General features: G+C 34.7%; 1 protein-coding gene across 1 annotated transcript in view; it reads left to right on the top strand.

Moving 5' to 3' along the window:
• Positions 1 to 18,215, top strand: part of Itpr (Inositol 1,4,5,-trisphosphate receptor) — a 109,599-nt gene that overhangs the window by 22,028 nt on the left and 69,356 nt on the right. The window contains exon 2 of the mRNA XM_090115787.1: positions 18,051 to 18,168. Within this exon, the coding sequence (XP_089971913.1) occupies positions 18,086 to 18,168 (83 nt within the window). The 5' untranslated portion in view covers positions 18,051 to 18,085. The remainder of the gene's footprint in view (positions 1 to 18,050; positions 18,169 to 18,215) is intronic.

Genomic DNA, 18,215 nt, shown 5'->3' with positions numbered 1-18,215 from the left:
TAATATAATTTAAGAAATTGTTATAAATAAATTAATAATACGGCATTATATTTAAAAATATTGCCTGTGTGCGAGATTACTAGAAGTTTTAATACGACAATGGTATAAAAGTGTCGTTTTTAGTACAAAAATAACCTTAAAAAAAATAATTTTCATTTTCGATTTTCACAAAAACTACGCATTTTTGTTGGAAAAGAAAAGCAGTTTGTTAAGAAAATCCACTACCAGCTATCGATTAAACAGCACAAAATAATGAAATTCGGGGACATCGAATCAAATATTTAACCAATGTATACTTAATAATATTATTTTAAGATTATAAAACTGAAGAATTTGTATGTTTGTTTGAACGCGCTAATCTCAGGAACTACATACAGGTCCGATTTGAAAAATTCTTTCGGTATTAGACAGCCTATTTATCGAGGTAGGCTGTAGGCTATATACCTATTATCCTCATGCTAAGACCAACAGTAGCGAAGCAATGCGGGTAAAACCGCGGGGCACAGCTAGTATTTAATAAACGCAAATAATTAGTGGTATCCACAGTCATTTATAAATTACACAATGAGCACTGAGATGTCAACGGCCTTGTCAATACATCGAGAGACAAGAAACATGATATGAGTTATGTGTTTTGAATCACAATAGTAATAATTGAAAACGGTTCTCAAAGACCTTTATATTAATGTCATCTCTTACAATACATTATTTTATATGTAGACAATAATCATGTAAGTAAGTTGGTATATTATTTTAAGTGTAGACAATATTTGAAGCCCTCTAGTTGTGGTATATAATCGTATTCCTGTACATCTTCTTCTCTTATATATAAAAATGAATCGCAAAATGTGTTGGTAAGCGCATAACTCGAGAACGGCTGAACTGATTTCGATAATTCTTTTTTTATTATATTCCTTGAAGTACGAGGATGGTTTTTATGCAGAGAAAACGTAAATATGTACCACGGGCGAAGCCGAGGCGGACCGCTAGTTCCTTATACATATGTTATATACAGTGAAGAAAACCTTTTCTAGGTAGTAGGTATATGCCATTGCACGATGATTTTTAATTTAGAAAGCAGTTGTGCTAATTGGGAAGGCAAATAAAGACAGGTGTTTAGATTTCATTCCTATTCATTACTACGACTGTAGTCTGTAACTAACGATGGATACACTATATTTATAATATTAAGTTACTGCTAACGTTACAAGAGTTTATTAGAGCCAGTTTCACACTATTAACGTATCGAGCACTTTTTCACTTACACTTTCATACACATGTTCTTGTAACTGACTGATAAACTAATCAAAAATATCCAGAAGTTATTTTTTAATTAGAGTTCCCGTCACAATAAGGTAGTTTAAAACTATCACAATAACGATCTTTTTATAAGCGATCCATTCAATAAAACTGTCATTACGTGTTTCTAATACATAACATAATTCATTCAATCTTTCACTCGAGTAAGCGGCTTTTACACGCGTAATCTCATTTTTCATTTGTATGAAACCTGCCATCTGCTATCTTATTGCTTATAACATATTAGGTAGGTACTGTCTCTTCGTAGCAATCTTTATAAGTGCCGTGAATAGCAACCTCCTACGATGTATTGGATAATATTGTTGAAATATGCTTTTTGATTAGATGTTTTTTTATAGATACTAAGCCGTATTAATCCTATTAATAAATAAGTGGGTAGCAAATAGGAATGAGACGTTTGTGGTTCATTTATGTAAACGACTTGAATAATGTGGGTACCTATATTATTAGTTCCCGATAATATACCCTCATTACTCAAGTCGAATAATTTTATGCAATTTTTGGACCGACGATACCTAGATTTTTAATAATATTTAAATTGATTTGTAGTTGTTCTTGTATTTTGTAGAACTTTGTTGTTTCCAATTGTGCGTTCCATTTCACACGTGTGCCAATGTCTAATTCTAAACATCGATATTGCTAAAAGAGCCCTGACCAAAGGTAATAACTTCATGAGCAGCTATTGCGATGGGCTATTATTATTCTGAAACATGCGACTTTCAGAAGATAAATATTTCACGAGTCCGTCTTCTCATTAAAAATTGAACGTGACGTAGTGACAAGGGACCTTACCCCTTTTTTACTGGCTAAAAAGCCTGTCAACATTATGCGATTATTAGATATTGCTATTGCTAAAAAAATACCAGCTTATACTACAGGTACCTATAGCAAGGTAGCTAACTAGCTAGTTTCTTGCTATGTGAACCATATTAATTTAGTAGTTCGAATAATTCACAAAAAAATAAACAGACACAAACATTCATCATTTTATGATAATCATGGCAGATGGCACAAAGTCGAATGAAACATTTTTATAACTTCATTAAAGGCTATTTATACATAATCAAAATATAATTTCTATTATTGTTAGCATTTTTGTGTACAGAGGTTAAATACAAATTCTGCTCTAGGATGTTAAAAATCCGGTCTAAAGAGGTACCCAAACTGAAGGTACTCAAGAAATTAAACCACTATACGTATATAGTGTTATCAAATAAGCCATAGGGTATTATTAGGTCAAGAATATCTTCTCCCGAAGAATGTTTCTATAGACTGAAAATCAATCCAGACACTCGCCAACTCGCATTCCCAACAGCGGAGTATGAATGAGTATCTCCATATTTTCAAAGCTTTCATCTACGGAAACAACGCATTTTTCCATTTGTTGATATTCCGTAGCTACATAAAAATAATGAATAGCCCGCATGCGTGTGATACATGAAAGAGGTGTAGTAAAAAAACAAACAGTAAAAACTAAATAAAGCTTCAGCCATTATTCATTTGCAAATACATGGAATTGTCCGTTCCATGCTAGTGTTGGTTCTGCTCTCAGAGGATGTGGAAAGTGTTCGAATATTATGTTAAAGTGTGTACAAAGTGCTATAAAAGTTCTGGGGTTATCAAAAATAATCTGCTTATCGTATATCAGATCTACGTTCACTTTTTATTCGTAACTTGTTTGAATTATCTTAATCTGTTATTGGATATTTGGTCGATCGAAAAAAGAAAAAGAAATGCTCTCTTTACCTAGTTGTTTTAATGTTGTGACAACTTTGTATCATAGGAGTAGCTAACTAGTTTTATATTATATAAACCAAGTCTGAAATGACAACCTGCTATGTTATTTTCACCCAGTTGAGTTCACCACGAACACCTTGAAACTCAAACAATTTGAATATACCGTAACCGCAGAACATATACCGTAACATTATAATTACGTAGGGCCGGTAACAATCCCTATACACTGTGCCTATACCGCGGAATTTGGGTGAGATTGTCGATCAACTCGAACGCTTGAGATTGTATCAAATATCCTCGTTACAGAGTTACGTGAGCGAATTTAAAGCAGAGCCTTATCTCGCTACTCTAGTACCGTTTTGGGTATAAATGATCAGAATAAATGTCTTTATCTCGTTAAAACAAAACAAGACGATGAAAAACTTCGGTCGGAAAGTTTATTTGAGCGAATTGAAAGCAGAAAGGCTTATCTTGCTACACTAGTAGGTACAGTTTTCATTAGGATACACAAAGCTATACCTAACTGATGATCTGTAATTCGTTAGAATAATGCAGAACTATAAAACAACAAGACGGAAGCATTTGTTGATTAAACAAATTACTTAAAATCCATCGTAATTGACAAATTTCTGATTTTCAGATGTTGATGTTTTGTATAGTATTCGTTAATTTATGTTGTTAATTAATGAATACCTACAGGTTGTATCGATACCATCTTCAAATAAGGTAGTGAGGAAGGCGTTCAGTCTGAATAAATTTATTAATTTAAAAATGAACAAAAAATGTATGCACTCGACGGCATCGGCATACAGTGAATATAGCTATGTCCGCGTATCGTCGTGTCGTCGCCTAAACTGTTTTATGCTATCTAACTAAGCAATACAATATCATTTTTAATAATGCTAAAAAAATATAAATTGGAAAGATTAAAAAAAACTTCCATGTTCGAGTTTGTTTATAAATAAATGTCCATTAATCGTTACAAATTGTAAAGTATTATATAATATCTAATAGGTACTTACATAAATACTTATGAATAGCGTTTATTTGAATAAAGAGCTTATTTAAACTGTTTTATGAATATTTATACAAACTGTAAAATTATTTCGTCTATGTTCATAATTATTTGTCTTGTTAAATTTAAAATATTTTTGGTGGTACTAGCGAATCGTATGAACCCAATTGAATATTTCATTATTGGTGTTTTTATTTATTTATTCGTTATTTTAAGCCTGAATAATTTATTAAAATAATATAGCAAGCGAAGCAGACATTCCAATTTGTAAATATCCAATACATTGTATCCATTAACAATAATCTGTACCATTAAAATCGCTTATCTCAGTGTTTTCCTGTTTGATTTAGCGGTACGTGTAACCATAATGCTGTTACACTAATGATGTCACTTTTACATTTTTAGGAAGTGCCAAATATTGAATTATTACTTAATATTTGGTTACTGATTGCGACTTTGTCCGCCCATTGTTTGGTGAAGAAAACTTTAAATACAGCGTCAATTTCTAGATATATCCATGAAAATAGATACTTCGATTTTATACTAATTATCTACCCGCATAATATATATACATTAAACAATCCTATATTTCATGTTGCTGTGGCTAAGCATTCGTATATTTAGTAAACCCTCCAAGGCACGCAAATAATAATATCCAAAACCATTAGCAACACCGTGAATAATATTAAGGAATTAAATTTAAATTAGATGACGCTACGCTGACTTGAATTCAATAGATGAACAGTTATCGATTTCTATATTTAGATTTTTACCGTTTGCAAATAAAATTAAACGAAAATAGAATCAGTTTAATTATCATCTTATAATTCAAGCGACGTCTCTAAATTATTGCTAATGAATTCAAGATAAAAATAAAGAATTTCTTGTCATGACGTAATGACGTCAAACAGCAACTTGAGTAATAAGATGCTGAATAAAAATGAAGCGACCAAACAAATACGTTTAAAATACGGAACAAACGAAGTAGCCGGGACTCGGGTGCAATATTGGAAACTGATCTATAAGAGAATTTCTCGTGAGAAGTATAAAGAGAATTTTTATAGGTCAGTGGGCATACTGAAACGCTTCAGAGGGCCTTTCTATATTTACCAGTACCCCAAGCTTTGCCTGATTAGGTTTAACACGCATCCACTTCACATATTGATTGGGCTTTATATCTATGTAACGGGCGGGAAAAGTTAGTGCCAGATAATACTTGACACCTAATGGCCGGTTGCGTGCTGGCTGTTTAAAAAAAAATCGAGTCTGTGGTCGGGAATTCGTGCTCGAATTTTGAATTCCAATGCGTCGAGCGCGCCTTTTTTATTTTTCCTTTTTAATTAAAATGTTGCCAATCGCTTGGTTTTTTTAGAAGTTCTTTTTATCTTGCATGCTCAGGTCAAGTGAAAGCGTAGGAAAATTTTGTCGAAAATGAGTACTTAAAACGTTTTAAGCACTCGGGAAGTTGTTCAAATCGTTAGTCTAACGTTTTAAGGTTAGCCCATCATTTGCCGCAATTTATGAAGCAACTTTACTTAGTTTGAGTGCTTTTTAGTATGACATTAATAAAACGTATAACAAGGACAAACTGTCTGATCGATGCTTAATTTTAAACGTATAGGGTAAATTTATTATCATTAGGAGTATTAGGACAAAGTAAATGTAGTTTTATCGAATTGTACACGTTCAAAGAAGAGCGTATTTCTAAATGCTTTAGTCATAAATATATTGTTTATTATAACTTAGGATTGATAGCTAATTTAATAGATATTATATAACTAGGTACCTTTTAAACTTTTTGACCATTCGATCCTAAACTGTTAAAACCACCACCCTCAAATCACACCAATGACTTAAATCACGTTAACGTAAGATTTTTGGTACACTTGACCAATTCCACTTGATCCCCACAAACCAACACTTTCCACAGCCTCAGGTGCCATTTCAGATGGTTATAAACCGTAAGCTATGTTACATAGCGGCTGGGCTCGTAACACTAGCTCTGAGTTACTGGATCATAGACTTTAAACGCGTGTGGTATAAACTGATCTTGCATATGTTCTACTTCACGTGTGATATGCTCAAGTTGTTGATGAAGCTGGTCGAGTTGTATTGACGATGGGTAAGTCGTAGGGTAAGTTGTAAGGTAAAGATGGTAATGTGGTTAGGTACTGAAGCCATAGTAGAAAGATTCTTAGGAGAAGCAGTTGGACCTACGCAGTAGGAAGCTTCTACCAGTTTTGCTATATTTTAATATATCTTTACGTTATTTGTCTTTTATGATTCATGATTGAGTTTGAGTTTTACCTTATGTTCAGTCCGATGTAAGTCAATATCTATGATTAAAATATTGCTAAGGTATCTGGAATACGTATCTGAATGAATTTAGCAAAAAGCGATAATGTTTCGCTTTGCCAGTTGTTTTAATTAAAAGATATGACACAGCAGGCACTATCTTATGTAGGTACGTTTGTGTAAGACTGATGTTTTCATTATGTTTGACAATATTATGAATCTAATATATATAAATCTCGTGTCACAATGTTTGTCGTCAATGGACTCCTAAACCACTTAACCGATTATAATAAAATTCGCACACCATGTGCAGTTCGATCCAACTTGAGAGATAGGATAGTTTAAACATGTAGGTACCACGGGCGAAGCCGGGGCGGAGCAATAGTTTTTATATATGTTGCGGTACTGTAAATGAAAGCTTAATTTTACTTTTTTAGCATATCGTATGTGATAATATTTTTGAATACACACTTATTCATACTCCTAATGGTCTAAGATCCGAACATAAGGCGAAATTCAACGGCGTGATAATAGAATGAGACCAATTTTATAATTAATTTAGTCTATTAAAAAATGTATTAAAAATGGGTTGACTGGGAAAATCCTGGACAGGACATTTTTAATGAATTTAAAAAAAAACATTTTTTTGTTAATTAATTGCAGTATCAAGATAATAAAAAAAAATATAATAGACTTAAAGTATGAAACCTACAGAATGTGCAGTCATAATAATAATAATAATAAGGGCGTAGGGATGTGACGACCCCATCGCCCACGGTTGGAATATCTATTGTTTACTTGACAATAGATATTCCACCCGTGCAATCAGTCAACCCGCAGGACACCTTGTGGCGGGGTGTCGGGGAGTAGCGACCCCGCGGGAACCGAGCGCTCCCGGGGGAGGCCCCTGTCTTCATCTCCGGCTCGCCTTCACCGGCCGGTCGGAGTGTGAAGCCTGACGAGGACAGGACCCCCACCTCTGGCTTGCCTTAACCGGCCGGCCAGAGTGGAGTCGCGAGAGCTTTTAGCTCGAAGGGTGGATGTGAATCATAAGTGGCGAGTGGGCACGTGATGCTGGACCCTCAGGGAGCGCGTGATCGTAGTTTAAAGTCCAGGGACGCCTCTCCACCCTTAGCTGCTCACAATATGTTGCCCCCTTGTCGCACTATTGCAGCGACTTATTTCGGGGGCCCATACAGTGAGAGGGCGAGTCACCACCTGCCAACATATTTTTACTTTCTTTTAGTAGAAAGGCAGGTGCCATAGTTTCCCATAGTCCCCAATACCAGTCCATTTAGCATCCCAATCCATAGCCCAATTATTAAATTTCCATACCCTGCAATAGTCCTACATCAGCCGCGGACTGCCTAGGGCTGTATCTCTATAGTGCAGTCATGGGCAGGCTGCGGCTGGTGTCCCATAACACATTAAAATTCTCGAAAGGGCCTCTGCGTGTTGGATCCGTGTCCCCACGTAAGCCTTCCAAAGATCCGGGTACTGTCCTTCTGGTGGTACCCGAGTATTATGGAAATGAGAAACATAATAATAATAATAAAGCTCATTTATTCCGTGTAAAAATCACAAATTTACATTTCAAATGTTTTGTTAGTTGTTAGTTTAACTTAATCTATTTTAGTATCTAATGTTAGTTTTATTTTTCTTCTTATTTCCACGGATCCCTTATTGGGTAAAAGCCTCCTCTCTCCTCTTCCATGTAATCCTATCCTGTGAAATTGTCATCCAGTTTTTGCCCACCGTTTCTATTAAATCATCAGCCCATCGCTTTCTTGGTTTACCTTTTTTCCTTTTTCCTGTTGGTCCTGCCCATTTAGTTGTAAGTAATGTCCATCTGTTGTCTGTATATCTCGATATGTGACCCGCCCATTGCCATTTGAGATGTAGAGCTTGGCGGAGAGCATCTGTTAGTTTAGTTTTATTTCTTATGTCTTTGCTTCTAATCTTCTGTATTTTTTTTATTTTTAATATGCTTCGTTCCATTGAACGTTGGCATGTGGTAATTTTGTTTTTAATTTTCTTTGTATATGTCCATGTCTGGCTCCCGTATGTCAAACTAGGTAAAATACAGGTATCCATCACTATTCTCTTCAATCCTAGGTGGTAGTCTCCTTTTAAAATTTCTTTTTGAGCCCAAAATTTTTTCCACGTCACATTAATTCTTCTATCAACTTCTTCTTCATTACAATTTTCATTAAATGATACTAGCTTTCCTAGATATATGTAGCTGTTAACATATTCGATTTGGTTACCGGATACTTGTATTAATTTAGTTCGAGAATTGGTCATTATTTTAGTTTTTTGAAGGTTCATATGCAGCCCTACTTCCTGGCTGGAGTTCGATAAAAGTTGTAACATTTGTTGTAGTTCATTGGCTGAGTTGGCAAATAGAACTATGTCATCTGCAAATCTTAGATGACTAAGATATCGGCCTGAAATCCACAGCCCTTTGTTTTTCCAGTCAATACTCTGGAAGACATCTTCCAATACTGCGATGAAAAGCTTTGGCGATAGGGGGTCGCCTTGTCTAACTCCTCGTCCGATTTGTATCTCTTCTCCTTTGTTTTCTAACCGTATTCTGCTTACACTATGAGAGTAGATGTTCTTTAGAATATTTATATATGTGGTACTTATTTTGCATGATTCAAGCGCTTTCCAAATTGAACAGTGAGTAATGGAGTCGAATGCTTTCGAGTAGTCAACAAAAGCTACATAAAGCGGGTGATTGAACTCTTTATATTTCTCTAGTACTTGGTCTAATGTGTGAATATGATCTATAGTTGAAAAGGCCGAACGAAAGCCTGCTTGTTCAATTGGTTGTTGGGAATCTATTAGTGGTGTTAATCGGCTCAAAAGTATGGATGTGAAAAGTTTATAAATACTAGATAGAAGGCTAATAGGTCTATAATTAGCAATATCTAATGGGTCTCCTTTTTTATAGAGCAAAACTATCTCTGAGCTGTACCATTGTTTAGGTACATTTTCGGTTTGGAGTACTAAGTTATAAAGTTGTGCAAGATATGGAGTGAGTACTGGTGCACCATTTTTAAAGCTTCATTGGTAATATTATCTGAGCCCGGACTTTTATCAGATTTTAGTTTTTTGATATGCTTTAATACTTCGTCCTCACTAACAAATTCTTTTGCGATATCTTCCTTATGTTGCGTACTCAAGAAATTTTTCTGTGTAGTTTGGATCATTCTTTCTGGTTTCTTGTATAATTCTTTATAAAATGTAGTTGCATAGTTAATAATATCCTGACGTGTTTTAGTTGTCTCTTGCTTTTTATTTAGTTTAAGTATCCAGTCTTTATGTGTAGTAAGTTCTTTGTTAGCTCGTTTGATGCTTCTGTATTTGTCTAGGTTTTTCTCTATAATTTTGCTTCTATGGTTTTTGTAATCTCTTGCTATTTCTTTATTTGATAATTTAAACAATTTTTTAAGTTCCTCCTTAATTTCTTTTGTTTTATTTTTAGTTTTTAATAATTCTGTTCGCATGTTTAGCAGGTTTATTGTTGATTCGCTTAGTATCTTAGTTTTATTGTCTCTGTCTGTCTTATTAGTTGTAGGTTTTTTATTAACGCTTGTTGAGATTATGTTTTCTAATTTGTCGTAGAAATATTGTATGTTTTTTGTATCATGATTGAGATTTACTTCATTTTCTAAATTTTGTTTCAGTAGCTGTATGTACAACATTTTTTCTTGGTCAGTTGAAGGTAACTTATGTTGGGATCTGAAAGTTTTCCTGCTCAATTTCGGTACTTTTAGTGAAAGAGATGCTCGTACTAGTCTATGGTCTGATGGATAGGATAGGTTATTCAGAACTTCTACATTATTTATCATTTTAGGTTCATTGCACATAATAAAATCAATTTCGTTTCTCGTTCTATGGTCTGGCGACACCCAAGTCCATCTCCTATTGTGCCTCTTTTTAAAATACGTGTTCATTATAAACAGTTTTTGTTCGCAAGCATATTGAATTAATCTTTCACCTCTAGCATTCCGTCTCCCATATCCAAATTTACCCATTACAAAATTTTCATGACTATATGGTTGTCCTATTTGAGCGTTGAAATCTCCCATAACCAATACGGTTTTGCCTTCAATTTCCTGGGCCTTCCTAATATCGTTGTAGAATCGATCAAGTTCTTCTTCGCTCGCTTTTTCGGTAGGTGCGTATGCTTGAACAAGTGTAAGAAGTTGTTTGTTTAGATTAAGTTGTAATACCGCTACTCTTTCAGATATTCCACTATAATTTACTATGCATTTTTTATAATGTTTTTTGATTAAAAATCCTACGCCATATAGTCCTTTTGTTTCTCCTGTATAGCAGAGTATGTATTCCTGTAATTCTTCGATTTTGCAGCCCATTCTCCTTACTTCACTCAGTCCTATAATATCGAAGTCTACGCTTTTCAGTGCATGCAGCAGTTCAATTAATCGTTCTTGTGATGCTAAGGATCTTACGTTGTAGGTGCAGATTTTTAACAGATGGTTGCGCTTCATTTTTGAGGGGTGAGGGTGTTGGTCGTTGTCCCCACGGTGACCAACCGGCTTGGGGAAAGTATTTGTAAGTTCTTCTATTGAGGTTTGTGTTATATTGTTCCGGTGGCTGATAGGTATTTGCTATGCGTTGTGGTCTATTTTTCCAGTTAGAGATGTTGTGGAGTTAGATCGGCCTCTCATTAGTGTGAATGCGTTTTTCTTATTTTTTGTTGGTACATTTTTCTCTGGCTGGATTGGGGTAGTTGGCGATATGGATAGATCCCTTTTCCGGTTGTTTGTCTGTGTAGAATAATCTTTAATAATAAGTTTATCGTAGTTAATAGTCGCATAATTTCCTTTATCTCGTTCTTCTTTGACCCTTTCGTGTAGTTCTCTTCTTTTTTGCAAGACCTCTTTAGGGAAATCTTCCGATACGTGAATATCACCAAGTTTCTTCTTATTCTTCATAATTGTATTTTTCAGCCAACCATTAACACAGGCCATGAGTATTGGTCTGGTTTTTCCTCCAACAGTATCTTTTTTTCCGATTCTATAAATCTTATTTACATCTTTTGGATCAACCGTAATGTTCAGATGGGTAGTAAGTTTCTTGGTTACCATTTCCAAAAGATCTGTTTGGGATGATTCTGTTTCCTTAAGACCATATATAATAATGTTGTTTGATCTGCTGGTTTTCTCCAAATTCGCTATTTTTTCTTTTAAAATTTTATTTTCTAATCGTAATTCTTCTATTTCTCGTGTGAAAGGTGCTAGTTTTTCATCCATTTTATTTAAGACTTCTTTAGTTTGGTTTTGCATTTCGGTTTTAAGTTTGTCAAAAAGTGCTTCATTATTCATTTTAAAAAATTTAGTTTAGGTCTATGGTCAATATCGTGAACGCGACTTTTATATTTTTCAAATGGCAACTCCCGATATTTTTCCTATGTTGGCAGTATGTATTTGACACTTGTCAAATATGTGACATCTGTCAAGAACAGCTGTTGGTTATCGAAATGCTTTGAAATATGGAATGATTAATTTGTAAATTCAATTGTTAAAAACTTATCTTTTCTTAGTTTCCAATGATTTTTGTGCAATTTCGGTGTTTATTTATGAATAATTACACTTTTCACTGAATATGGATAACTTATGCAGATGATTGAGGTTTAAATAGCGGAGCACAACAATTGTACGTATTACTTTGACAGTCACCGTCACAGTCACCATGTGCAGTCATAGTTTTCTAATATTTACCGGGACAAACGGCTAGGTTGGCAGGTATAAACAGGTATGTCGGTACCAGTTACTTTCACTTGATAGGATGATGAAAAAAAAAATAATGTCAGCACTGTTTTATTACAAAATTGTTTTATTATCTCGAAACTGCAATTAATAAAAAATAAAAATAAATAAAAAAAATTTAATTCATTAAAAATGTCCTGTCCAGGATTTTCCCAGTCAACCCATTTTTAATACATTTTTTAATAGACTAAATTAATTATAAAATTGGTCTCATTCTATTATCACGCCGCCGTTGAATTTCGCCTTATGTTCGGATCTTAGACCATAATACATATAGATTGTTACTCCTAGTTTTGCCCGCGAAGCCTGATTTGTAAGTTTAAGTTAGTTTTTTAAAATGACTTGAATATTTATGAGATTATAGCAATAATATTGATAAAATTATGATATGATTTAATAAATATATAACACAGAAATCGGATATTAAGGAATTTTAATTTAAATGCCTCCATACTTATTACTTACTTTAAATTGTAATCCATACCTTATTTAATCTGTCCCTTGGAAAAATCCTCAATCGCCGCAAATGAAACTGAGATAAATCTAAAATCTAAATTAGAAGAGAAAATAACATTTCATTACACGATCCTCATTTTGTCAATTTAGGTCGTCTGATTGAAGCAACCCCTACATTTAATTTCATGATTGCACTCCGAGCATTTAGCAATCTAATACCTAACGTTGTTAGCACATTTACCTAGTGGAATCGTGTGGTGGAATTTCGCTTTGAAATATATACCCTACTAGTTGTTCCCCGCGGTTTCACCCGCATTGCTCCGCTCCTGTTGGCCTTAGCGTGATAATATTATATAGCCTATAGCCTTCCTCGATAAATAGGCTATCTAACACCGAAAGAACTTTACAAATCGGGTTAGTAGTTTCCGAGATTAGCGCGTTCAAAAAAACAAACAAACAAACTCTTCAGCTTTATAATATTAGTATAGATAATACAACTGCTAAAAAGAGGTTCTATCCTGTACTATCTTGTCTTTTAATGCTTAAAGGTGTAAGATATTGATAATTTACGATAATTTATATCTATAAACAGTTATTTTTCAGAACCTAGTTTTTATTTCAATCAATATTTTATAGAAAGTTCTATTGTGGATATAATTGTCGATTGGTGGAATATAATTTTGGTCATCCATTTTTTAATCGAACGGATTTGCTCAATCGACATTAACACATTGAAATTTATAGAACAGTTACGCCGGAAATATAGATAATAAAAATGAAATGCTTTCCATCAAAATAAAACTTCCATCTCGAGCCAAATGAAAAATTCCAATAGCAAAGAATTAATTTAGAATGGACAGCTTCATTGGCAGATTTCCTAGACGTTGAAACGTATTGTTTGTTTGTTTATGTCGTCTCTGCGATTCGTCTATTCTTTGATGTGTTGGGTACTTGACGGATGAAAAATATGGAAAGAAAGATAAATGATATTCCCAGAAATTATTGGTTAGCCTTGGCAAGAGATCGAAAGAGAATTTGCATTTTTGATACATTTTTTAATATTTCCGGAATTAAAAGATCGGTGCTTGATTTATCTTTAAAAATCTATACATATAATAAATCTGTAGAAGGGTCAATTCTGTACATTGAAAATATTGAAAAAATAAATAGCAGGGGGTGTTACTGGATCGAAACCAAACCCAAATATGTGATTAAAAAAATTTTTGTCTGTCTGTCTGTCTGTATGTGAAGACATCACGTGAAAACTAACGGTTCGATTTCGATGAAACTTGGTATAATTATACCTTATTATCCTGGGCGTAAAATAGGATACTTTTTATCTTGGAAAAATACGTAGTAAAAAAACAATCTTAATTTTTCAGTTTTATCCATAGACGTTGTTCTGTAGAACCGCGAACACACGTTGGGTATTATTATAGGCCTAGCCGTATTTGGGTCCAATAGATATTTATAAGATGTTATTGTCAGAGTTACTCAAAATGGAGAAATAAACCATCCACGCGAAGACCGACATCCGCGAGGACGGAGTCGCGGGCGGAAGCTAGTATCAAATAAAAATGTATATAATTCCTACATTCTAAAATCAGACAAATGTATTTCCTTACCTTATTCAAATAATCGAATTCGCTGAGTACCTACAACAAAAAATACATACGTAGGTACCTGAATTGATAACAAAATTCTTAAAATAGCGAACATATGATATTTATTCGTACACTCGACTTACAGTTGGCCTTGAATATTGTCCCTGAATAATGTTAAGAGAAACAAAACATTACATCGCAATTTAAACCGAATTCAGTACAACGAGTAGGTCGACTTATCCAAACAAACTAACTCGTACAAACCAATATAACCCGTAACTAGATACGAATAATGTCTAAATTTGAGTGAGAGTTGCGCCTAAGTGTATTTAAATTTTAACAATGAAAAATTGGACTCTATTATGATTTGCAAGGGTATTTTTCTCGCTTACTGTAACAATATCAATTGTTGACACAATTTTGTATTTGTTTTGCTAATTACTATAATAGACGCTTGGGGCTATTACCACACTATTACTTAGAGATGGAACGGATTTTAATAAAATGACGGTACTTTAATATAACCCGTAATTTAGCTAACCTTTTTCTGTATCAATCTTTTGAAAAGTAAAACCTTCATTTAATGAATTACATTCATTTTAAAATAAAGTAACTATGTCATTCAAAAATTTTAAAACATTTTATTTCGCAAAACAGCTTTATTTTCGTACCCAAAGCGTTTTATAAATTTCTATGAATACCTACAATCTCTACACTCTAATGCCAGGCGTCCATTACAGGCGGATCGGGCCGGGCCGCATCGCACCGGGCCGTCTCTAATGGACGCGCTGTTTGCTCCTGCGTCCACCTGTACGGGGCGCGGCGGACCGCCTAGGCGGATTTTATCTAACAGACGCTCGCCGCTTACATCCGCCTGCCTGCGTCCACTAGACGGGTCGGGGCGGGCCGGGCCGCAGCGCACCGCCGGCAGAAATCCGCCTGCGAAGCGATATCCGCCAATGCGTTGCGGCCCGCCCCGACCCGATCCGTCGCTAATGGACGATGTTTCATACAAAACATATAGACTACAAGCCCGCATATGAAAAAAATATGGGTCAAATGAACCACCACGGGACATATCTAGTACGAAAGAAGAGCAAAAAATAATAAGATTCATCACTATGCCGTCACTTGTAAGCTGTCCAACTGAGTGCAGATGAGAATTTAAAAGTACAGGTAGACTCGGTAAATTTTGGTCATATATTTTTGTACGGCATTCTTAACCATCGATAGATCCATTAAAAATAATAAGAAACCGCTCAGTGCCGTACAAAAATGTGGGTCCACCAAGTCGGAATTTTTATTTAATTTCCGAGAGTTACCGGGGGTAAATTTGGTCATTTGACCATGTACGGCATCTGTGTCATACGATTGCTATACTGCTTTTAATCCATTATTCCGCAACGCCGTACAAAAATCATGGGGACAAGGGGAAAAAATCGAGAGTTGTAATCCCCTCTCTTTCCCCACTCCAGGGGGTCATTTGACACAACACGAAATAAATTTATTTTTAAAGTATTTTATGCATAGATAATATTTTTTCATGTGCCGTACATTTTCGTTGGTTCAAAGGGGAAAAATCTGAAAAAGAAAAAATCCATATAACGAAATGTTTGCTTTATATTTTTCTAATAAAATATAAATATACATTTATATTAAGAAGCTCGAGGTGGTTAATTATCACCTTGGAAAGTCGGAGTCAAGTGGAATGGACTCCGTTAAATTGATGAACTAATAAAAAAGCTATGAACGAAAAGATGTGAATTATATTCAATCAGCCCATGAATACAGGTAAAGTCACAAGCAAATGCTAGTAATATATACATATTCAAAATGTACAAGTAAAGCGCTTTCAAATGATACCAAACACGGCATATTTATCTTAACTTTATTTTTTTACTCTGTATGTTTTGTCGCTAGAGGGCGCCACATTAGATTTTGTGAAACCCCATATAGCCTTTAGCTAGCTGGTCACTGATTATCCAGTGAACAATTCAGACGCTTCTAATGATATGTCATTTGTCGAATTCTGATAAGTAGTTTAGAAGTTACGAGGGAATAGATGAACATACATACATGACCTGTAAACAACCATAACCCTCCTTTTGCTTTGCCGTAGTTGGGTAAAAATATGTTAATGCCGTACTGTATCAAATGGCCATAAAGCACCCTTAAAATTGTAGCTTTCGTCGCTTTCATCAGCCTAAAAGATGTGGTCTGCATAAAAATGTACGGCATCGTTTTTTCCTAATTTATCTATGTTAATACTATTTAAAACAACGGATAAAGTGTAGAAAACTATTATATTTCATTAATCTACGATGTTTAAACTTTAACAAAATTTCTGGTTTTGCATTTCTCTATAACTTTTTTTAGAACGGTTTCTTTTGAACGGCAATACTATACAACAATTGAATTTTACAATATCATGTTAAAAAAAAAAGTTCCCGTACAGGGTCAAATGACCTTACAGCTCTTTATATCAAGAATTCGATGAAATTAAGATGATTATTGGTATACATTTAAAAGAACAATTATTTTTTGACGGCATTGCTTTTAATAGTACTTTTGAGTGCTAGATAATGTTTTGGAACCGAAGCCGTACTTAGTCAAATGACCCCCTGGAGTGGGGAAAGAGAGGGGATTGCAACTCTCGATTTTTTCCCCTTGTCCCCATGATTTTTGTACGGCGTTGCGGAATAATGGATTAAAAGCAGTATAGCAATCGTATGACGCAGATGCCGTACATGGTCAAATGACCATATTTACCCCCGGTAACTCTCGGAAATTAAATAAAAATCCCGACTTGGTGGACCCACATTTTTGTACGGCACTGAGCGGTTTCTTATTATTTTTAATAGATCTATCGATGGTTAAGAATGCCGTACAAAAATATATGACCAAAATTTACCGAGTCTACCTGTACTTTTGAATTCTCATCTGCACTCAGTTGGACAGCTTACAAGTGACGGCATAGTGATGAATCTTATTATTTTTTGCTCTTCTTTCGTACTAGATATGTCCCGTGGTGGTTCATTTGACCCATATTTTTTTCATATGCGGGCTTGTAGTCTAATAGGCCGGCGTATTTTTGCGTTGCGATGCGGCCCGGCCCGATCCGCCTAGTGGACGCCTAGCATAAGCCTGCATTCATACGTAATCGGGCTAAGTACCAATTCAGTACCTGTAAATGTAAATTCATTAATTGAAAATGATCCTGCTTCAGTAAGCATGATGGTTTATGAATTATAAATGTTTGTAATTAATAGTGTATGATCTATGGTCTATGATGATCTCGCTTCATTAGTCTGTTTATATTTACGAATAACGTACAGGAAAATCAAATTGTTGTGTAAATAATAAATATCTCGCCCAAAAGGAAATAAATTTGAGAAGAATAGGAAGAAATCTTACCTATAGTTTATCGTAGTTGATATCTGTTCTTTGGTATATCAACTATGGTTCTGAATTCTGAATTACGTTTGTAGTAGTAATCATTTACTAGGATTACCCCATGTTCGATGCTATCTTCATAACGACTACTTTTTTAACCTCACGTATAACGAAAAACATAAATAGACATATCTGCATTGTAATTGTACCAAAACATAGAAAACTCTGCCTACATATGTATAAGGCAGAGTTTTCTAATCGATACAATAGACTTTGAACCGTATCGCCACGATATGAGGTGTAAATTTCAATGAATGTTTTATACAACACCGCTCGGACATTATTGGATGACCTCTTAATAGGCGATTGTGAAGCATATTTGTATATAGCCTATAGTTGTTTATTGTATGATGATTGTTTGTTCAGCAGGTGCCATTGTATGGGGGTAAAGGAAAGGAGCCATCATGGGAGACAGCTTCTTGCACCTGGGGGACATCGTGTCCCTCTATGCAGAGGGCTCAGTGGCCGGTTTCCTCAGTACTTTAGGGTATGTACCTTGCTTAACAATACCTTTTTATAATTTTCTGATTGACT

The sequence above is a fragment of the Colias eurytheme genome, chromosome 24 (genome assembly GCF_061535395.1).
Source record: "Colias eurytheme isolate Ceu_HAF_F1 chromosome 24, ilColEury1 Martin Lab GWU primary, whole genome shotgun sequence".
In the NCBI taxonomy this organism is placed as follows: domain Eukaryota; kingdom Metazoa; phylum Arthropoda; class Insecta; order Lepidoptera; family Pieridae; genus Colias; species Colias eurytheme.
This window is presented reverse-complemented; position numbering and strand designations above follow the sequence as displayed.